The sequence below is a fragment of the Leguminivora glycinivorella genome, chromosome 10 (assembly GCF_023078275.1).
Source record: "Leguminivora glycinivorella isolate SPB_JAAS2020 chromosome 10, LegGlyc_1.1, whole genome shotgun sequence".
Lineage (NCBI taxonomy): Eukaryota > Metazoa > Arthropoda > Insecta > Lepidoptera > Tortricidae > Leguminivora > Leguminivora glycinivorella.
Genome location: NC_062980.1, coordinates 8721334 through 8745344, shown reverse-complemented (window position 1 = coordinate 8745344; position 24011 = coordinate 8721334). Strand labels below are relative to the sequence as shown.

Below are 24011 nucleotides of genomic sequence, written 5' to 3'. Positions count from 1 at the left end.
ACATGATTATGCTCACACTTACTTTATTGTTTGTATAACTATAATAGAACCTTACATCTAATAACATTAAAATAATTCAAATTTGTAAACCCTACGTCACCTTGATTAAACGTTTGTCAAGTTGTCACTTAAACCAAATATGTATTATTTTATTTATTTATTTTGCTAGCATAATATTGCACCCACTGTATAGGAAAAATGCACTAACAAAATGCAAAAATTAAAATGGAGTGTCGTCCTAAAAATCGATTTCATATAAAACACTTTAACGAAGTAAATATTTATCTTTTTGTTACCTATAGTTATTTTAAAATAATGGTCACATATGCAAATGCAAAATTGTGCCAATTATAAGGTGCACGAAAGTCAATTTTTCGTAAATGATTCTAAAGAGCACTAATTCTTTCACCTTTGTGAATGAACGAACAACAAGACAAAAAAACACAGGAAAAAAACTAATAACAACAAACTAAAATCAAGCACCCAGTCCCATATCCCAAATTCACTTTTAGAACCAAAATAAAACAAATATGAGCAAACTAAAATTTTGTGAAATGGAAACAATAATCACATATAAAGAGTCAATTTCAAAGAGTTAGCTCGTGAATTAACCTTTACATTAATATCTGACATAACCTTTAGGACACCACATAATTATTGAGTAGTTCTATAAATAACGTATTTCTTAAATGATCAGCGCAAGCATAATGCTCATTTCTTCTTACCCATTTTGTACAAGCCCTCTTTAAATATATATCGTAAACCATACGTATTAACAAACGAAAACATTACCCACCTGTACAAATATCACACTTATAATGGCATCCCAATAAGTACAGCCAACCCTTATACGTATGTATTTCAGTTCGACAAGGAACCATATATATTTTTAAATGACAGATTCATATTTATTACCTTTTTAAATGCCATAGAATTGTAAACTAAAAGGAACATCAAAAACCTAACAAAAAGAATCATCGTAATTTTTTTACCAATTATTTTTTAACAATTACAGAGCCAATTTATGATCAGTAAAATAAACAAAATCTAAACCTTTATGACTAGTAACTATAAATTGATACCAAAAATGACACGTAAATGCACTATAAATAAATTTAGTGGCATATTTTTCTAAATATGCGTAACTCAACTGCAATCATACCTATCAAACAAACATGCATGAGACTTATGACTTATACTATTTTATTATTGGCAGTTCTAGAACCTAACTACCCTGTTGCCTCATATAAAATATTTGCTGACATTGTTCGGAATTTCCTAGAGGAAATTACTACGATTATCAGACTATGTTCTATATGAAACAGATCCCCGAGGAAAAGTAAAGGACAGCCCAGACTATTTTACAAACGTAAAATACATTAGAATGAAATCCAATTCCTGCTTTCAATCTTGTTGGCGAGCGGAGGCTGAGACTAACATATCTGAAGTATCTAGAACATTCACTCCAGGCGTATAAGCATAGCTGCGAGATAAATGATAAAACATCAGGTCGTCCCTATCGCACTATTTGTAAGTGCTGATGTTTTATCATTTATCGCGCGACCATGCGTGCCTGCCTGATCGGAATTCTCATCCGGTACGGTTAGGCCAAGTTTGCTAGGATACTCGTAGCATGTAGCGTAGTACGTGACTGCTGACTAGATGCTTCGTAAGTTTTAGGCATTGCCTCTGTCCGGTGTCACGGAAACCACGTTTGAGCGCTATGACAGCACGTTGTTGCCGATACGTAGATGTTTAAGGAACACTAGGCAATACCCCTGTCTGGACTGTCCGGCGCCATGGCAACCATGACACACATACCAGCTGTATGTTCTCGACGATTTCCTGCAAACCGGTCACGTTGGTTGTGTGTGTCATCGGTCGGTCGCTAGGTTAGCAAGTCGCCTTGTTCGCGACTCGCAGATGCTTAGTAAATTATGCAATACCCCCTGTCCGGACTGTCCGGTGCCACAGCAACAGTTACACACAGCAGTTGTATGTTCTCGACGATTTCCTGCAGACCGCTGAAGTCGATCGGGCGCTAGGACAGCATGTCGCTGGGCGCGCCCGACAGAGCGTTGTACGCGCGGTAGCAGTTCACGTCGTTCATCAGCCGTTGGATGTTTTGTGTGAACGTCGGTAGGTCCTGAAGGAAGAATTTAATGATTAAGAGAAAATTGACACACAGAGTGAGAATAATGCGTTTGCAACAGGCATATTTTTTAAATAGAAATTCGATATTATTTTTTAACTTAAACTTAAGTAACTATAAATAGCGCTAGCCCGTTAAAGTAATGCAAATACAACTGGCGAATACGGCCATAATAACCGCTTCGGTGACCGTGATAGCTTGCGATCGACCGCACCACAGCGCAAGTGTCGGATCTGCGCCTGATCCTTGCGGCAGTGCGCGCAAGTAAAGCGGCACAGACGATCGGAAGGCTAGTCGACGCAGGCTGTACTCGTAAATCTTTGGAGAAATGCACATGGCAAGTCTCACTCAATATCTCGAGCGGGAACTGCTGCAGCTTGGCCAGGTGGTCGGGCAGCGCGCGCAGGCAGGTGTTGAAGTCGACGCAGGCTGCGTGCGCCTCGTGTGCGTGTCACATGTATACTAACCGTATCTGGAGGGAACTGCTGCAGTTGATTGAGGTGGTCGGGCGCCAGGCCGGGCAGCGCGCGCAGGAAATGCGGCAGGAAGGCGAGGCGGAAGGCGTTGAAGTCGACGCAGGCCATGGCGTGCGCGGCGGCCAGTGCTTCGTCCCGCAGAAGCGCGCGTGCGCCGCCCTCGCCCAACCCCGCCAAGAGTACGGACAGGAACTCGCCGAGGAACTCCGAACGGAATATTGGCTGTAATAACGATAGGCACGTTGTATAACAGTAATTCGTTTTATCGTTTTTAATCGTCGAACATCATCAGAATTCACCAGGACGAAAGGACCAAGAAAGGTGGAATTCCAAATTTTGGAACCCTAGGCCACTCTATAACCATGTCAAAATGACAATCAGTAAGAGATTTCTTACAATCTGATTTATAACGTCACTCATAGTCCTTTTTTGCGGGGGGAAACGTGCACAAAGTCACACTTCTCACTCACTACATACAAAACCGAACCTATAACTGATAACGAGACATATCTTTAAGTAGAAAATTGAAACACGTCAATGACTAATTTTGCACCCCTCCATCTATTTTTGTGTACGAACGAGTCACCGCGTGTGCTACTTGGGCAGGTGCTTCTGCTGAAGGTAAATCGTGCAAACGACGACTCCTTTGGGCGTTGCATGAAGATTTAAATACTCATTTTTTTTCAGGATGGAATGGAATGTTCGTTTTCCTTATCTAAATGTGCCTGTAAACCAAATCACCTAACTAAGCTAAATAAATAAAACTAACCTTGTGATACAGTTTCCACTTCGTATTAAGTGTCTCTAGCGCATTAATGTTGATCCGGAGCAGCTCTATGTCGGGCTGCAATAGAGCGCGGCCCAGCGCCGAGAGCGCGCCGCGGAACTGTTGCAGTCTCTCCTCTTCCTCGCCCACGCATTTTGTGGGGAAAAAGTAGCGCCAGCGGTGGATGAGCAAACTGAAAAAAGTGTATACTATTTAAGTATGGTGTTTTGTAAGTTAATCGACTCGACACCTCGTCTCCGTTACTCTAGTACTAGTGTACACTGTACAGTCACCGGCATAAAGAAGTGGTGATTTCTGTACCTTGTCGCTTTTAATCGTTTGTCAATTTCGTATGACATTTAAAACAAAATGATAATATGACAAGGTACAGAAATTATCACATATTTATGCCGGTGACTGTACACCGATTTATATCGTTTAATCCAACTGCGAAATTAATATGAATGAGCAGAGCAGATATCGCATGATAACAAGTGACGACCCTATAGTTTAAATGTGACGCTATTTGGGAAAAGGGACCTTATTGTCGATGGCGCTTACGGCGTTATGAGCGATGTTCGTACCTATATACAAATACGACGGCGCGGGGAGCAAGCGCCATCGACAATAAGGTCCCTAGTACCGAGATAACGTCTCAAATACGTTTAAGCACGTTTGCTACAGAGCGTCCCCTCCTCTCTACCTCCAGACAGATTATCTTCGATACATTCGTGATTTTGAATTTCGAACTCGTGTTCCAAGTTGCACTATAGGGTCTAAGCTAAGACACCTTCCTGATAGTGTGGTAGTAGGATACCTGGCCAGCAGACGGTGCGCGGCGCGCGCCAGGCCGGGCGCGTGGAGCGTGGCGCGGGGCAGCGCGTGCTGCTGCAGCAGCGCCAGCACGGCCGCCTCGCGCACGCCGCCGCCGCCACACCCGCCGCCCGCCTCCACGCCCAGCCGCACGCACTCCACTAGGCGCTCCAGACCGTTCTCGCCGCCACCTCTGCGAACAAAAACTCTATTTAAATCCTTCAACATTTACCCCCGTATTCATAAACGTACTTTAAAGTTCGATCAAGCCGATAAAGTTCGTTTGTCTTTTTCTATCACACCGATTCGTCGGAAAAGGACAAACGAACTTTATATGGTTAGACTCGAACTCGCCGTCTTCTATTGAAACCTGGAAATTCTGTCGCAATTAGTTGTTATTCTAAAACAAATGTTAGCCGTTATTCTAAAACAAATTCAGCGAGGCAACGCGGCTGGAATTTTTGGGACTTGGGCCGGGCAGAGAACAGGTTGGGGTTTAAGTACATGTGTAGGGGCTCACAATGGGTATTTAAATTTCAATGGGGTTAGCATGTTTTTTTTTTAATACGAATTTTAGTTTGATGTCTTTTTTTTTTGACGAAGCATGTTGCGAATTTTCTATTTGTGATTTGCATTTATGCTGCTGTGCTGATTATGAGTTGTGAGTAGCTTGTTTGGTTTGTTTCAATAAACTCTCGCGCGATGTGTAGCGCCGTCTCGCTCGCACAGCAGGCTGTCTCACCTCTGCGCCACGTCGAGGAACACGTCGATGGCGGTGTAGGCGAAGGCGCCGAGCTGCGGCAACAGCGCCGTCTCGCTCGCACAGCAGGCTGTCTCACCTCTACGCCACGTCGAGGAACACGTCGATGGCGGTGTAGGCGAAGGCGCCGAGCTGCGGTAACAGCGCCGTCTCCCTCGCACAGCAGGCTGTCTCACCTCTGCGCCACGTCGAGGAACACGTCGATGGCGGTGTAGGCGAAGGCGCCGAGCTGCGGTAACAGCGCCGTCTCCCTCGCACAGCAGGCTGTCTCACCTCTGCGCCACGTCGAGGAACACGTCGATGGCGGTGTAGGCGAAGGCGCCGAGCTGCGGTAACAGCGCCGTCTCCCTCGCACAGCAGGCTGTCTCACCTCTGCGCCACGTCGAGGAACACGTCGATGGCGGTGTAGGCGAAGGCGCCGAGCTGCGGTAACAGCGCCGTCTCCCTCGCACAGCAGGCTGTCTCACCTCTGCGCTACGTCGAGGAACACGTCGATGGCGGTGTAGGCGAAGGCGCCGAACTGCGGCAACAGCGCCGTCTCCCTCGCACAGCAGGCTGTCTCACCTCTGCGCCACGTCGAGGAACACGTCGATGGCGGTGTAGGCGAAGGCGCCGAGCTGCGGTAACAGCGCCGTCTCCCTCGCACAGCAGGCTGTCTCACCTCTGCGCCACGTCGAGGAACACGTCGATGGCGGTGTAGGCGAAGGCGCCGAGCTGCGGTAACAGCGCCGTCTCCCTCGCACAGCAGGCTGTCTCACCTCTGCGCCACGTCGAGGAACACGTCGATGGCGGTGTAGGCGAAGGCGCCGAGCTGCGGTAACAGCGCGGTGAACAGCGCCAGGAAAAACTCCGTGATCTCGGGCTCGGCGCTCGCGCACGACGGCTCGCAAAGCATGCGGAGCGCCGTCTCCGCCGCACCGCCCATGCCCTCTGCTATCACCTGCACAGATATATTAATGACTTGAAAACCTCATAATTTAGAGATAAACAAACATCTTGCCTACGCAAGCATGCATATTAGGCGAGCTCCGAGTAGAGGCCAATGATCCGGAACGTTATTTGGGATGCGCACTGGTTGGGAAATTATACTCATTTACAGAGTACAGAGGGTTATCTATCAAAAAGGACCCAAGATTGTGTCTCATTAACCTCATGATAAGTTCCAGGGCGTCGTTGTTGCCTTCTTCACCTGCTTATTCGCGTATAGCATAGACGAGATTGGATTAGAGAAACAGCAGATTAAAGAAACTCAGGAAAGCCCGAAGCCGAGCTCCGCGTCGGGCCAAAGATCCGGAACGACAATTGAGGTGCATGCTGGCGGGAAAAGTGTCTCGGTAAGGTCAGGGTCGGTCCTACGGCGTCGTCATACCTTCTTAGCCTGTGTGTTAGCATGCGCGTTGGCGTGTAGTAGCGCGGTGAGCGGCGGCAGCGCGGCGGCGGGCCCGGCGAGCGGCAGCGGCGCCGTCCACGCCGCCAGCAGCGCGCGCGCCGCCTCCGCGCCCGCGCCCAGCCCGCCCGGCCCCAGGCGAGACAGGCACAGCCAGAGCAGCGCCTCGCGGACCACACCTGCAGTCTACAAAAATCGTTGTTGCTTAACCGCACGTGCCAATAGTGACAGTCGGGTAGGAAATACTGGTGCCGCCTAAATAGAATTCGCACGGGTCATGGCAGATGCGATCACATGCGACACAAATGGGGATGGAACGAGAGTCCGTTATGTGACTGCGGCATTGAGGATCAAACTACCCAGCACATAATCGAACGATGCCCTAAGAGACGTTTCCGAGGCAGCCCGGTGGATCTCTATACCAATTTGACACCTGACGCGATCGGTTGGTTGCGTAACCTGGATGTCGACTTATAATATTAATTGTCTCCAAATATACGCCATACGCTTAAATAATAATCGAGTACCATCGGGGAAGCGAAAGATTCCAATATTATTATGGAATCTTGAGCGTTGCAAGAAGGCACGTAGGTTAAATAAATTTGCCACCGAGTGAAATACAAGCTGTAAAACATCAAACTAAATTATACCGATCAAATTATTTAACATTTTTTTATTCCTCGTTGCAAATCTGTGGTCGCACTCTAATACACGTAATTTTCCATCTAATGAAACTGTGCTGTACAGTAGAAACACTCCAACTCCAACGTCGATGCAAATGCCGGAAAGTTTACGTAGTAAACAAACGGTTTTGTGTGAAACAATTACGTCTGAAAGTGAGCAAATTGTGTTCGAAATAGTAAATGTCAATTCTCTACCAGCCAGCTTCGGACACCTAGTTAAAATTTGTATGAAATGACTTTGCAGTCTTGTGAATAAAATGCAACTTTCTCATCCGTTCTCGAAAAATTATGAGAGTTGGTGAGATAGTTGGTGTGATGAAAATAGAATGTAATACCGGCTCAGACATCTGGTCACTACAGCTCCTCAGACTTACCTTTGGTTCGAGATAATGCAGCGAGCGCTGCGCGTGTTGGAAGAGATCGCCGGCCTGCGCCACCGGGTCACCCGTGAACTTGACGTTCTTGGACAGGCTCAGTAGTAAGTGCGCTGCCGCGTGGCAGAGTAACGGCGGCTCCTAAAACACACATAACATGTCAAAAAAAGAGACACAAGAAAACCAGGGAACGATTAATTTATGTTTTAGTGACCTGTAATAAAAAAAAACCCGAATTCAATTCTCAGCTCGACCGTCTGTGGACTTGGTCACTTGTCCTTCAGTGTATCATTATCTATTTAAGTTTATAAGACACATCGTTGAGTGTATACTCACTGGCAGTTCGTGGGGCAACAGGAAAGGCACGGCGGCGGCTAATAACCCCTCTACTGTGTGCTGCGGTACGCCGCATGCCGCGGCGTGGACGCACCACGCGCCCATGCAGGCGAACATCTCCGCGTGTCTAAAAAACATAATAGCATTTTTAACTTTAGTATTTCTTCGCTGTAGTATACAAAATATCCCTAGAAACTCGATCCTATTTGATTTTGGATTCACTCTACGATAATTTTGCGTCGAATTTTTTTAATGATATAGGCAGTAAATGAGTAGACGAGCCGCCTGATGAAAATTAGCAACATCAGGGGAACCACTTATGCGTTACCGACCTTTGAGAACCCTAAATACCTGCTTCTTGAAGAATCCCACCCATGTCATGGCGCAAGGGAAACAGCTCAAACAGAAGGTAGCTCATTCCACAACTTGCACGTTCTGGGCAAAAACGAGCGAGCGGCCCGCTTCGTTCTTGGCTTGCCACGTGTCGAGAAAGTGATTTAAAGTTTCCAACGGCGCTGGGCTGACCGTTTCACGTCTGCTAAGTGTACATCTACTCACACTTGTACATGAGCGTGAGCGTGTGCGTGCGCGGCGCGGTGCGGGCGAGTGAGCGCGGCGCCGCCCAGCGCGGCCGCCACGCGCTCCACCAGCGCCGCGCCCGCCGCCGCCCGTGCCGCTGCGCTGTCCGCGCCGTGCGCTGTACGACACGGCTCTGCGTCTGTGAATAACCATATAAGATGAAATAAAGAAAAAAATAATGGTTTTAACTTTTAACACATTCACTACCAAACAAAAAAATGGCGCACTACGTCAGGCAGACACCGGTCGTAATTTATAAGCGGGCGGTGTCAAGTGTGCCAAAATTCGCGTGGCCTAACACATCGATCAGATGGTTATTAAGATTTAGCATCATGGCATGGCTTGAGCATCTTTCAATTGCCAGATTCCCAAAATCTTGATAATACATACATATAATCACGCCTGTATCCCATAAAGGGGTAGGCAGAGCACATGAACTACTAAGTTTCAGTGCCACTCTTGGCAAAAAGGGGTTGAAAGAAATCCAAATTGTGACATTGCAGTGACAGCCTCTCGCCTACGCCACAATTTAACCCATATCCCACAGTCGACTTCTACGACACCCACGGGAAAAAAGGGGTGGTGAAATTCTTAACCCGTCACCACACGGGGGAGCTTGATAATAACAGCATAGCAAAACCATAAACCTTATAATACATGGCGACCCTGCCTTTTAACATTACCTGCTAATAAGGCTGGAGCCAGCCGGCCCGCGACGCGCGTGAGCGTGGCCAGGTCGAGCAGCGCGCACAGCAGGCGCTCGCCGTCCGCCGCGCCGCCCGCCAGGCCTCGTCAGCTACAACACACCTGCCAGTAGAGCTGGAGCCAGCCGGCCCGCGACGCGCGTGAGCGTGGCCAGGTCGAGCAGCGCGCACAGCAGGCGCTCGCCGTCCGCCGCGCCGCCCGCCAGGCCTCGTCAGCTACAACATACCTGCCAGTAGAGCTGGAGCCAGCCGGCCCGCGACGCGCGTGAGCGTGGCCAGGTCGAGCAGCGCGCACAGCAGGCGCTCGCCGTCCGCCGCGCCGCCCGCCAGGCCTCGTCAGCTACAACATACCTGCCAGTAGAGCTGGAGCCAGCCGGCCCGCGACGCGCGTGAGCGTGGCCAGGTCGAGCAGCGCGCACAGCAGGCGCTCGCCGTCCGCCGCGCCGCCCGCCAGGCCTCGTCAGCTACAACATACCTGCCAGTAGAGCTGGAGCCAGCCGGCCCGCGACGCGCGTGAGCGTGGCCAGGTCGAGCAGCGCGCACAGCAGGCGCTCGCCGTCCGCCGCGCCGCCCGCCAGGCCTCGTCAGCTACAACATACCTGCCAGTAGAGCTGGAGCCAGCCGGCCCGCGACGCGCGTGAGCGTGGCCAGGTCGAGCAGCGCGCACAGCAGGCGCTCGCCGTCCGCCGCGCCGCCCGCCAGGCCTCGTCAGCTACAACATACCTGCCAGTAGAGCTGGAGCCAGCCGGCCCGCGACGCGCGTGAGCGTGGCCAGGTCGAGCAGCGCGCACAGCAGGCGCTCGCCGTCCGCCGCGCCGCCCGCCAGGCCTCGTCAGCTACAACATACCTGCCAGTAGAGCTGGAGCCAGCCGGCCCGCGACGCGCGTGAGCGTGGCCAGGTCGAGCAGCGCGCACAGCAGGCGCTCGCCGTCCGCCGCGCCGCCCGCCAGGCCTCGTCAGCTACAACATACCTGCCAGTAGAGCTGGAGCCAGCCGGCCCGCGACGCGCGTGAGCGTGGCCAGGTCGAGCAGCGCGCACAGCAGGCGCTCGCCGTCCGCCGCGCCGCCCGCCAGGCCTCGTCAGCTACAACATACCTGCCAGTAGAGCTGGAGCCAGCCGGCCCGCGACGCGCGTGAGCGTGGCCAGGTCGAGCAGCGCGCACAGCAGGCGCTCGCCGTCCGCCGCGCCGCCCGCCAGGCCTCGTCAGCTACAACATACCTGCCAGTAGAGCTGGAGCCAGCCGGCCCGCGACGCGCGTGAGCGTGGCCAGGTCGAGCAGCGCGCACAGCAGGCGCTCGCCGTCCGCCGCGCCGCCCGCCAGGCCTCGTCAGCTACAACATACCTGCCAGTAGAGCTGGAGCCAGCCGGCCCGCGACGCGCGTGAGCGTGGCCAGGTCGAGCAGCGCGCACAGCAGGCGCTCGCCGTCCGCCGCGCCGCCCGCCGCGCCGCCGCCGCCACCACCACCGCCCCGCCCGGCCGCGCGCGCGTGCACTCCCGCCAGTCCCTGCCAGCGCTCCAGCTGCAACAAGGTTTCATATTTTTTCTACTCCCGTGTTGTTATTCGTCATTTAGAGTGTCGTGCATAGATCGTTAAAATCCTACATAAAAGATGACGCATACGATATAGCTCTTAAAGCATTAGGAAGCCTTTAATGGATATAGCGTGGGTGCGCGGGGCGCCGGGGGCTGGCGACGTCGCGGAGGAGTGCGAGCGACAGGGTGAGGCAGGAACAGAGGGAAGGCCGACGCGTCAAAATACAGGAAATAGTGCGAATTTCACGAAAGTTATTCTAGAAAACTATTAAAAAGTAAGTGCATGGTCGTAGAAAAAGTAAATTATATGTTGTTATTCATTATATTTCAACGAACATAGCCGTACTCGATACACGATTTATTGAAATCGGCTCGATAGAAAAAAAATTGCAAAGATTGTTTTCGAGTTCGTCATTAAACGGTTCTATGTAGTTCAATTATTCACTTAGTTGTCTTTAATTAATATTACAATAACAAAAATATACATATCTAAAACACTAACGAAACATTTTGCACAAATAATGCATCTTTCTATTTTATTTTAATATTTTTCCGTACTTTTCGTACCTAGCCGCCCTCTTTTAGTGACATCGCGCTCTCACTTACTCCCATACGAATAGACAGTGTACGCTAGCGTCAAGGCCATTGGGTGTTGTCAGCGTCATAAGAGGGCTTTCATGTGAAAAATAGTGAAATCGCAACCGAGCGCTTAATCATACAGTGTGTGGTATCACATCAAAGGGTTTTGCGAGTAGTATACAAAACAAATATATAACATATTATAGGACTCTTTCTACTTGGTCTAACAAAACATGAGAAAATATCCAGAAGTGGTAATAATTGTGACGGTGAAGGCTCGTTTTCAAAAAATTGCCAAAAATATATAATAGAAATTTATAATCAAGAGCATAGGAGCAAGGCATAAGAGCAATTTATTGAGAAACAAACAGTCTTATAAAACATGTATGTAAATATGCTAAAAGCTAGAATTTCTATAGACCATAGACCTATAGTTTCATATAAGTAAATATACTTTTTTATAAACTTAATACTATGAATAGAAATTGCTAGATTTTGTTACCCTCTTTAACTCTTTCCTCTCATTTACTCAAAGGTTAACTGGAAGAAATCCCTCTATCGGATAAGTTCGCCTTTGTACTTCGCATCTCAATGTATGTTATTTTGAATGTGTTTTTGTACAATAAAGAGATACTACTACTAATACTACTAATAGTCACATGACAACTGCAAAAAATCTAATACAAAAATAAAATAACACCGAGAATAGCTGACCATAACTTTAAAATCTAATTCAGTAAAGAAGAAACACTTTTCTTAAATATTCCTAACAAACTGCCGAAAATATCCCTGTTCATACAGTTTTCATTGTACGACCTGCATGCGCGTTTGATATATGATTGCTCTGCATACTTGGTACGACATCTTCCAACACTGAACAGCATTTTGCTCTGACAACCACGTTCTGTTCTACGACGCACTCGAAACCCTATATTATGTAGAATTTCAGAGGCATCTACATGATTGTTGACGGTTTTGTATAAAAGTACCAAATCATTGCATGATCGCCTTAATGATAGCGGCTGAAGTTTGTGTCTTGAAATTGATGAGGCGTAATCTCCATATTTACCCCTAATTCGGAATTTTAGTAAACGTTGTAGATTAATTTAGTACGAAAATAACTTCGATGTGATGTAGATTTTCAAAGGAATTGTCACTTAATTTTAGGTAATTTCTGAAAAAAATTGAATTCGTCTTAGCCTCGTTTACTCTTTTTCAAAACCTTATAATAAAAATGTAGTCTAAGATGATTGTAGTACAGGATACACGTTTTATAAATTTACCAGTTTCAGAATTCAAAATTGTCCAAATTTTACAAATAAGATCGACTAATTCAGCGCTATACACGGGTTTCCCTAAACGTGCATCAGAACCGCATCAGAGAAAAAATCATAATTAATTTAGTGAGTTAGTTTTTAAAATCTAGTCTGATAAGACACATCGACGTCACGCAAAGAAATTCCCATACAAAATATTTAGCTAACGATAAATTCGGTAACATACGGTTCGGTGGTGGCGGTCAAGTGGTGCAACCGACACTAACTCTTCCCGAGTTATTTGGCGGAAGACATCAAGATTGTCATTTTTTTCTAAGTTCTCGAAAACGGCTGAATAGTTCCAAAGAGCATGACAGTTGCTGCTGAAGAAGACCAGTTTTGAGCCAAACAAAGTTATAATAAATATTGGATTTTGTCACATTTCATTGTCGGTTATTCTTTTTCTCCTCTCATCCCACTCTTTTCCTAATTAAGAGTTTTAACTCCTTATTCAAAAACTTACCACACAAGTAAAAACATCGAGAGGCGCTAATTCCGCCACTCGAGCGATACATTCGATGCAATGTTTCAGGAATGTCTGCCATTCAGTCTCACCCTGCAATCAAATACGCTCTGAGAATTGTACATCGGAATATAGCTTTATAAAAATATGACTAAGTATATCAATTCTACGCAATAACCATATTAGATAACTTTAAATAAATACGCGTTTGCCAAATGTTGCACACAAAAAGCAAAGTGTCACAAACGACTTCAATAACAAACATTAAATTTTAATTAAAAAAAAATAGCAATAATAAAAAAATCTAATAATCTTACGATAAAACGGTTCACAAATCCACGATAAGAAACTAAATATATAATTAGTACGTACGTCGTCATCATAAACTTCGTTATCTAAGTGTTGAAGCTGAGCTTTGTTGTGTTGGAACTGAATCTTGTTCAGGATGCCCTCCACTAGGCCACGGAGTGCTTCCCAATATCTAAAACAATTAGAACACATTAATATAATACGACGGGATGTTGGGGAAACTATTATGGCATACAGGCACGAGATTCGTAATTTAGTGTCCTACGGATACGAACAACACGTAAGAAAAAAAACATCCCAGCACCTACACCATTTTTGAACCGTTAAAGGAACATCCCAAAATGTCCACCATTTTTGAACCGTTAAAATAAATTTTCCCAGCACCTCCACCATTTTTGAACCGTTAAAGAAGTCGCATGTTTTCCTATTCCTATCTTTTGTCCAACAACTTGTTTAAGTGCTGAGGAGGTGTAAGTTGTTAAAGTAATCGTCAACATTCTTTAATGCGGTTTATATTTCCTAGGTTATGTTATGACAGCAGCTAGAGATATTGATAATGAGACTAAAAAGTTGACAGAAGTACTAAAGAAAAATACTTACTTAGCTGTATCTTCAGGCTTCAAAATATCAATAAATTGGATCCATATATCTAGACAATTTACAAATATTGTGCATACAGGCACCTGCAAAGGAAGATGTTTTGTTAGTTATAAAGTAATTTGAATCTGTTTTTATTAGCAATGGACTTTCGTAACAAAGCTTACAAAACAACGGTTTATAATTATAAATAAAAGATAATTATTTAACTGTTAGAGTGTAACAACATATTACTGTCACTTAGACACATTTACTAAATTAGATTATAACATTTATAACAAGAACAAGCAAGTTTTTTTAAATACCTGGAATGTGAATTGGAACAGATAGGACAAGAATTGTATGGCATCGAATTCAGGCTCAGCTTCTAGTCTCTTGAAATGTAGCGATATAAACAACTTCAAAAACTCCGCCAGCTTGTTTAGGTAACTGGAAAAATAATAAGAAAGAGTATTAAACTTTTTTTTGTGTAAAACAGTTATTTACAATTAACATAGCCACGTAAACCGTACAAAACGTGAAGATATAAATATGATATCATATAAAATAGTAAAATCCTATGTTTTAAATTTACTTTTGATAGTTGCATTTCATAATTAGCTTGAGTAAACCTTATTCTTACCATCCCCAATACAAGGCAATCCATAGTTCATTAAAATGGTTGTCAGTAGCGCAAACGCACAAGAAATATCCTGCAAGCGTCGAGTCTCAGGCCCTAGGCCTCTACGATTTCTCTAAAATTACTCATTGCGTACTGATGCAAGAAGCGCGAGGGCTGCCTCCTTGTTCAGTGCAAACACAAAGCGCGTGGAGCCGCTGTCACGGTCTACTCACTCGTGTGGCGTGTGCACGGGCGGGTGCGTGAGGTGGCGCAGCAGCCGCAGCGCGCAGTGGTGCAGGCGCAGCGCCGTGGCGCCCGACGACGGCGGCGCGTAGCGGCGGTACAGCAGCTCGCATACACCGCCAAGACCCGCGAGCGCAGCCTCCTTGCTCTGCGGAAATCAACGGGGTGAGCGATCAAGCGATGATGCTCCCTGTGTCCAGCTAAGTGCACTGCAGAAGACCTTATAAAAGCTACCCCTCGAGGGTTGGAAGTAACCAAAAAGCAAGCACCGACGGCTTCCACGTCATCATTCGCAAGCGTGTGGCGTCGCTGGTGCGGCGCGTGCGCGGCAGCGCCAACAGTCTCCTAGCTACGGTGGCTGACAGGATAGATGGGGCTTTCTGGCAGTACTGGAGTAACCTACATGCTCACAATAATGTGCCAAGTTAGTTAATAGGTATAAAATATAGAATATAAAATTGTCACTAACATAGGTTAAGAATAGCAGTAAGTTACTAATACAATATGGAAATTTATTTCTGAAATAAATGATATTTAATTTAATTTTAATTTAATTTAATTAATACCTGTGTCTGCGTAGCTGTGCTGCCCCAGTAGAAGACAGTGGTGACTAGAGTGGGGGGCACGTGGGACGACAGCGGCAGCCACGAAAACAGGTGTTGGAGCGTCGTCAGACATTTCACTACTATCTCCATGTCCAGAGCCCTGTTGGTACAAAAATCAGTCACGTTTAACTTATTTTAGCAGGTACCTATATCACTTTATGACAAATAAACAGTAAAATTTATCGTACTCGTTCGCGTTTTTCCTAAATCCCATCTCTAATTTTACAGAAAGCCAAAACATTTTTGTTACACAAGTACTGGTAAGTGGTAGAGTGGTGGTTTAGTATAATGAGAATAATATTAATAATTTTACTTGTCAGCTGTATGAACGTCGTGTGCGTTGACTAGCAGGTCTGGTAACGCCGACGTTTGAGGAATGCCGCTGGTGGGCGACGGCGGCGGGTTGGAGTGGCCCTCGTTTTGAGCATTCTTCTCTAATATCGCTGTAGGCATAAAAATAAAGATTATTATAAATTGAAATAGATATTTCAATTTATTTATATACAGTAGTGTGACTACTTGAAAAAAGAACAAATCAAAAATATTCAATAAAATAGTTTGATTTGTTCCCTAGTTGTATAAAGATTATTGTTATACAGAAAATAAATACACCTTTAAGTCAACCAGACGTCATAGTTACCATTACCAATTCATATTAAACTCTGCATAAATCAATGTCTTAAGAGCGCTATGACAAAAAATGGCGATATATTGTAAAATGCACAATATTTATCGACAAAATTGTACACTTTACTCATACTAAAAGACAGTGAAAGTACTTGTTTCAGTTAGAACATCTTATTAACTGTCGGTTAAATAAAAAACATATGAAAAAAAAAGCTTTTTCAATTAGTAATGATTGTTTTTCTGATGCTCGTTTAGGAAAAACCGCGTGAAGCACAGAATTCGGAGCTCTTATTATGTACAATTTGATAAGATCACTCTCATAAATGAGGTAAATTTAAGTTCCAAATATCTTGTACTTAAGGCCCATTAAACAATATTTATCATTTAATCCTTTGAAATTGAGAAATTGAAAGTAAAACGAACTCAATTTTGTCTTGAAAATACATCGAAACAAGTGATCATTTCTCCGAAAATCTACATGTTATCGAAGTTATTTTAGTATATAAATAATCTGCACAATGTGCTTAAACTGCTGTTATCCATTTGTCGTTATAATATTTTATCATGATTTTTTGCCAATTTTTTGAAAACTAGCCTTCCTGTCGCTATTTTACCGGCGACGGACGCCTGCGATTTCAGTGCCGCGCCGGAGCTCGAGGAGGTAAGACGTATGTCACTTTGGTCTCCGAGTTTTCATCGCAAACGTCGAGAATATTTATTGTTGTGTGGGTCGGACGCCTTGTTTCTACACGGGCTATCCTCGCATTGTGTGTGTGTAAACAGCGACCAACGAATTTGATCCTAGATCCGTAAATATTTGCTTTTGTAATACTTTGTTATGTTTAAATGTTAAAGTATTACAACGTTGTGATGATAAAAATGTGAAAATTACAATACGGTCAAGATGATAAGACACATCAAGATGGTACTCGGGATCTGATGATGGAGCCAGAAGGTGGTCACCAGTACCAGTGAACCATGTAAGTAAACGACTTCGTGTTTAGACTCGTTGGGTTCGTCTCAACAAGACCTTTGACAAGAGGTGGTACTCAGGGTCTGATGATGGAGCCAGATGGTGGTCACCAGTACCAATGAACCATATAACTAAACCCAGAGATGGGGAAATCGTAATCGATTCCGGATTACACGATTACTTGATTTTACTTTGTAATCTGACACTACTGGGTGTCAGATTACTTGTAATGTAATCAAGTGAAACGGTAAATTACCATTACATGTAAAGGAATCACTAATCATCTATACAATCATTACTATTACCAATAATTCGGAATCATAGTCGATTCAAAATAACTGAAATTATTGACTTGATTACTTTCAGATTACGAATATGTAGTACCTCAGATTGCTGACTGTCACTTTGACACAAAAGTCGTCATGGGTGTCGTAAAATAGGTTTTAGGAGGTGCTGATTCCAAAATTAATGACTAATGTTCAATCTGACATTGCTGACTGTCACTCTGACACAAAAGTCGTCATGGGTGTCGTAAAATAGGTTTTAGGGGTGCTGATTCCAAAATGAATGACCAATTTGGAATCTGACATTGCTGACTGTCACTTTGACACAAAAGTCGTCATGGGTGTCGTAAAATAGGTTTTAGGGGTGCTGATTCCAAAATTAATGACCAATTTGGAATCTGACATTGCTGACTGTCACTTTGACACAAAAGTCGTCATGGGTGTCGTAAAATAGGTTTTAGGGGTGCTGATTCCAAAATTAATGACCAATGTGGAATCTGACATTGCTGACTGTCACTTTGACACAAAAGTCGTCATGGGTGTCGTAAAATAGGTTTTAGGGGGTGCTGATTCCAAAATGAATGACCAATTTGGAATCTGACATTGCTGACTGTCACTTTGACACAAAAGTCGTCATGGGTGTCGTAAAATAGGTTTTAGGGGGTGCTGATTCCAAAATTAATGACCAATGTGGAATCTGACATTGCTGACTGTCACTTTGACACAAAAGTCGTCATGGGTGTCGTAAAATAGGTTTTAGGAGGTGCTGATTCCAAAATTAATGACTAATGTTCAATCTGACATTGCTGACTGTCACTCTGACACAAAAGTCGTCATGGGTGTCGTAAAATAGGTTTTAGGGGGTGCTGATTCCAAAATTAATGACCAATTTGGAATCTGACATTGCTGACTGTCACTTTGACACAAAAGTCGTCATGGGTGTCGTAAAATAGGTTTTAGGGGTGCTGATTCCAAAATTAATGACCAATGTGGAATCTGACATTGCTGACTGTCACTTTGACACAAAAGTCGTCATGGGTGTCGTAAAATAGGTTTTAGGAGGTGCTGATTCCAAAATTAATGACTAATGTTCAATCTGACATTGCTGACTGTCACTCTGACACAAAAGTCGTCATGGGTGTCGTAAAATAGGTTTTAGGGGGTGCTGATTCCAAAATGAATGACCAATTTGGAATCTGACATTGCTGACTGTCACTTTGACACAAAAGTCGTCATGGGTGTCGTAAAATAGGTTTTAGGGGGTGCTGATTCCAAAATTAATGACCAATGTGGAATCTGACATTGCTGACTGTCACTTTGACACAAAAGTCGTCATGGGTGTCGTAAAATAGGTTTTAGGAGGTGCTGATTCCAAAATTAATGACTAATGTTCAATCTGACATTGCTGACTGTCACTCTGACACAAAAGTCGTCATGGGTGTCGTAAAATAGGTTTTAGGGGGTGCTGATTCCAAAATGAATGACCAATTTGGAATCTGACATTGCTGACTGTCACTTTGACACAAAAGTCGTCATGGGTGTCGTAAAATAGGTTTTAGGGGTGCTGATTCCAAAATTAATGACCAATGTGGAATCTGACATTGCTGACTGTCACTTTGACACAAAAGTCGTCATGGGTGTCGTAAAATAGGTTTTAGGAGGTGCTGATTCCAAAATTAATGACTAATGTTCAATCTGACATTGCTGACTGTCACTCTGACACAAAAGTCGTCATGGGTGTCGTAAAATAGGTTTTAGGGGTGCTGATTCCAAAATTAATGACCAATTTGGAATCTGACATTGCTGACTGTCACTTTGACACAAAAGTCGTCATGGGTGTCGTAAAATAGGTTTTAGGGGGTGCTGATTCCAAAATTAATGACCAATGTGGAATCTGACATTGCTGACTGTCACTTTGACACAAAAGTCGTCATGGGTGTCGTAAAATAGGTTTTAGGGGGTGCTGATTCCAAAATTAATGACCAATGTTCAATCTGACATTGCTGACTGTCACTCTGACACAAAAGTCGTCATGGGTGTCGTAAAATAGGTTTTAGGGGGTGCTGATTCCAAAATTAATGACCAATGTTCAATCTGACATTGCTGACTGTCACTCTGACACAAAAGTCGTCATGGGTGTCGTAAAATAGGTTTTAGGGGGTGCTGATTCCAAAATTAATGACCAATGTTCAATCTGACATTGCTGACTGTCACTTTGACACAAAAGTCGTCATGGGTGTCGTAAAATAGGTTTTAGGGGGTGCTGATTCCAAAATTAGTGACCAATTTGGAATCTGACATTGCTGACTGTCACTTTGACACAAAAGTCGTCATGGGTGTCGTCAAATAGGTATCCGGAGGTGTTTGAAAACTAATGACCAATTTGGAATCTGACACTGTTGACTGTCACTTTGACACAAAAGTGATCATGGGTGTCTTCAAATAGGTTTTCATGGGTACTGATCTCAATAGTAATGATCAATTTGGAATCTGACATTGCTGACTGTCACTTTGACATAAAAGTCGTTATGGGTGTCGTCAAATAGGTTTCCTTTCCAGGGGTACTGTGCAATGTCAGGTTCCAAATCGGTCATTACTTTTTAAATCATTTCATTAATTTTGGAATCAGTGCCCCTAAAAACTATTTGACTACACCCATGATTCCTTTTGTGTCAAAATTACAATTAGCACTGTGAGATTCCAAAATAGTCGTTAATTTTGGAATCAGCACCCCCGGAAACCTTTTTGAAGACACCCATGACGACTTTTGTGTCAAAGTGACAGTCAGCAATGTCAAGATTCCAAATCGGTCATTAATTTTCAAATCAGCACCTCCGGAAACCTATTTGACGACACCCATGACGACTTTTGTGTCAAAGTGACAGTCAGCAATGTTAGATTCCACATTAGTCATTATTTTTGGAATCAGCACCCCCTAAAACCTATTTTACGACACCCATGATGACTTTTGTGTCAAAGTGGCAGTCAGCAATGTTAGATTCCACATTGGTCATTAATTTTGGAATCAGCACCCCTAAAACCAATTTTACGACACCCATGACGACTTTTGTGTCAAAGTGACAGTCAGCAATGTCAGATTCCACATTGTTCATTAATTTTGGAATCAGCACCCCCGCAAACCTATTTGACGACACCCATGATGACTTTTGTGTCAAAGTGACAGTCAGCAATGTCAGATTCCACATTGGCCATTAATTTTGGAATCAGCACCCCCTAAAACCTATTTTACGACACCCATGACGACTTTTGTGTCAAAGTGACAGTCAGCAATGTCAGATTCCAATTCGGTCATTAATTTTTAAATCAGCACACCCGAAAACCTATACTCGTGGTATATGCACTTGAAATGTGAAAGTGAAAATGCTAGAATGACATGTAAACCACGAAGTTGTATAGTCATATTGTTCATTGGTATTGGTGACCACCATTGGCTCCATCATCAGACCCTGAGCACCACCTTGAAGTAATTAGAATTGTATTTGTCTTATTTTATCATCATATTAATATAATTATACTTTACTCTAATACTTATCATATAACAAAAGCAAATATTTGGGATGGAATCTACTTTTATAATTATTACTTTAATTTTTTAAATAAATTTTAACATAATTGATATTATTTCGCGCTATATTCTCGTATTTTCGTACAAAATAATGTTTATTAGAAACCAAAAGTTTATATCGAGATAGTAGATTGTGGTTGTTATCAAAATTCCATAGAAAGGATCAAGATTGTTTTGTCCATTATTGTAGTGCGAGCGAGTGATAAGACGTGCTAGAAAGGGTCGGCATATTGGGCTCGCGCGGCGGGTAAAATACCTAATTTCGCCCGACGCCGAAATGTTATAACGCTCTTAATATGGAGAAGGCCCTGCAAATCCGTTTGTTTGCTAAAACCTTTACAGGTGCTTGGATGCACATAAGGTCCGACCGAGATCTCGGTCTCGGTCTCGGCATTCTCGGCCGAAAATCGGGCCGAGATCTCGGTCTCGGTTCTCGGCCGAAATGGGCCAAGATTCTCGGCAAAACCGAGACTGTGATTTTGAATTTATTGCGCACTCGCGTCGTTTTTAGCTACCCGTTGATTACATCGCCCGTTTGGTATCCCGATTTTAGTGATTTTGGTAGGTTCTTTATCGATATTTCTCTATAGGCTATGGCACCTGCCGTATACTTGTTTGTCACTAACGTAGTTTATTTTGCTACGGTAGAAAAGTAAGGGGTGCGGTAGGTTTGGGTAGTTACGGAACTAAACACTAAACACGGCCCGACATGCTATTGGTTTCCTGATTAATAGGCGAATTTTGATTATGAAAATATTTTTTGGAAAAATTGCATGTTTTTCACTGTTTTATAAATTCTCGGTCTCGGTCTCGGTCTCGGCCGAGAATCAAATTGAATCTCGGTCTCGGTCTCGTTCTCGGCCGAGACAAAAATATCGTTCTCGGTCGGACCTTAGATGCACATACTACAATTTTTACTTCCTAGGAGCGCAAATGGTACATATGTGAATCTTGACTCTCTCTTTGAACTCGAAAGTACTGACCTAGAGCATGAGCCGGTCGAGCTGGCAGCAACGCGCAGAGGGTAGCAGTACGCCGGCATCTTGTGCAGTGTTAAACTACTGGCTGGCCTACAGCATATCTTCCCCAGCATAGACAATAAGACACTCACCACTCAACGCCGCAAGCATCTGCGGCACACCCTTGAGCATGAGCCGCTCGAGCTGGCAACGTCGCGCCGAGGGTAGCAACACGCCGGTGTCGCGCGCCGCGCCGAGCTCTTCACTGGCCGCTTGCGCTAGTATGAGACCCAGTAGACAGCGCCGCCCCGAACAGCGTAAAAGCTGGTGAAATAATATTGATATCTTACATACTTTCAAGTAGTTTTCAAAAAATATTATAATATAACATAAGGAAAATTTCTGAACAGGAAATAAGCACAGAAATAAGTTATAAAAACTTGGATTTATAAATTTACTAATAGATATAAAGTCAGAGTCAAACTAATTACAATTTATCTGTGTGTTCATTTATCATGAATCTCTTGAAATGTACCTATGAAAAAATAGAAAAGTAATATGTCTTATTTTAAGACTACAGACTATAAGCAGATTGGTTGAGTGCTTGATATCATGACTAGCATGTTCATCTTTAAGGAGCAAAAATTTTACTTTAAATAAAATGAGACTGCCTCTACATCTGAGGGAAAATTATGTTAATATTGTAATAATTTAGATATTAAAAATTTAAATTAAATTTAAATTTAAACTACATATTTACAAATTATACTATATGCCACTCAAAAAGATAAACAATTAGGCTCTTCTTCTTCTTCTTCTTCTTCTTCCTCCCTTGATACATACCTCCACAATGTTACTGAAGAAATCTGGGTACAGATGTGGCCAGTCGTAGCGAGCTATGGACACCATGAGTGCCGCAAGTTTGTTCCTAATGAAGTACTGCATTAGCTCATGCTTTGCCATCAGCTCGTTCCAGAGTGTCAGTCTTATTTCAGTCTTCTCCTCGTCTGACATCAAGCTAACCCATTGTCTGTTTATTATGTTCTGGAATTGAATGCACAAAGTAAATTTACAATAAAGACCTAATAAATACGCATATTTTTTTAATTATTTAAATCCCTTAAGTTCAAATTTCTATGTCAATACCTGTAATTTTATATCTTTGTAAACCTGTTGTGTATAATAATGTGATTACTACTACTAAATCTATTATTTATTGCACTATCCATTTGTTTACAAAATTCTACTTGTAATTTAAAATACAGAAATTTCCAACAGGGCTTTTATGATTTCAATAGAGAAATAAGCTATTGTGAAAATTATTTCTTATAAGAAGTAGCTAAATTATAAGAAAGACCAAAACATTATATAAAAATCAAATAAAGTTACGATATACTTTTCTTAATTACCTCAAGTGTTGTCAGTGTGAACATCAAAACATATTGGTTCTGTGATTTTTGTAGAAATAATAAACAATGCCTCCAGGAATCTCTATGTTTGGAGAAGTTTTCCAACATGGTCTCAATCTCACGCTTCCTCAGGTTGCTTGTTGTTGGTGCAAAAAACTCCGACATCAAGGCCTCAAGGGAGACCAGGGCCTCATTGACCTCCATATCACTCTGTGAAAACAAGCATATATCCAGTGAAATATTTCTATATTTCTATTCTGCACCATGTTGACAATGAAAAATGTCTAAGTGGTACATTTCACTTAACCTGGTCAAACCTGTATATCAGTGCCTAAAGCTTAAAATACCTAATGAAACAATCAATTCAATTTAGATAGTAACTTCATAATATCAACATTGTAGGTACGGATTTTTTTTAAGGGCGCATGTAATTTACAAAAAGTAATAAAGCTCAGATCTCACCATTTTCAACGAAATTCAGTTACAGCATAGAAATTTTATGCAGCTAAATCATGTCTTGTGGAATCCCGATAGTAGGGATATTCTACTAAAATTGGCATACAACCGTAAAGACTCGATGTATTCGAATATGCATCCAGAAGGAGCATATAAATGAAAGCTAAAAGTGTTATTTATTCCATATTTATAAATTCCTTGTGATTTTTACATTCTGCCGTTCGCATTGCACTACACGACTCTTTGACATTGACAGAGCCGTCAGAAAGTGACATAACAAACCTGAATTTTTACTATTGGAGTCTGGTAGGATGAATTACCATGTTTGAAGTAGTAATAACTTTACCTCAAATAGTTTAAAACTATAAAAGTGAATGATTTCCGGTTTCTTTTCTGGTGTGTTTCTTTTATTTAATCTGTGATAATACCGGCTAGCGTG

General features: G+C 43.4%; 1 protein-coding gene across 1 annotated transcript; it reads right to left on the bottom strand.

The window, feature by feature from the left end:
- Nucleotides 1-5: 5 nt before the first annotated feature.
- Nucleotides 6-23803, bottom strand: LOC125230225 (exportin-6). The gene is made up of 21 exons (XM_048135316.1): nucleotides 23579-23803; nucleotides 23117-23326; nucleotides 22551-22751; nucleotides 21860-22031; nucleotides 15592-15721; nucleotides 15240-15378; nucleotides 14664-14821; nucleotides 14135-14258; nucleotides 13833-13915; nucleotides 13296-13404; nucleotides 12924-13016; nucleotides 10374-10551; nucleotides 8306-8459; nucleotides 7748-7874; nucleotides 7412-7552; nucleotides 6337-6540; nucleotides 5726-5907; nucleotides 4212-4400; nucleotides 3398-3587; nucleotides 2620-2850; nucleotides 6-2146 (listed from the first exon to the last, which is right to left on the bottom strand). The coding sequence occupies exons 1-21, from the start codon at nucleotides 23579-23581 to the stop codon at nucleotides 2042-2044; spliced, it is 3123 nt and encodes a 1040-aa protein (XP_047991273.1). The 5' UTR covers nucleotides 23582-23803; the 3' UTR covers nucleotides 6-2041.
- Nucleotides 23804-24011: the final 208 nt, after the last annotated feature.

Coding starts and splice junctions, on each gene's coding strand:
- LOC125230225 (XM_048135316.1), bottom strand. Junction 4,401..5,725: donor TTCCTCGACGTGGCGCAGAG/GTGAGACAGCCT, acceptor TTTTGTTCGCAG/AGGTGGCGGCGAGAACGGTC. Junction 2,147..2,619: donor AGCAGTTCCCTCCAGATACG/GTTAGTATACAT, acceptor TTCTTCCTTCAG/GACCTACCGACGTTCACACA.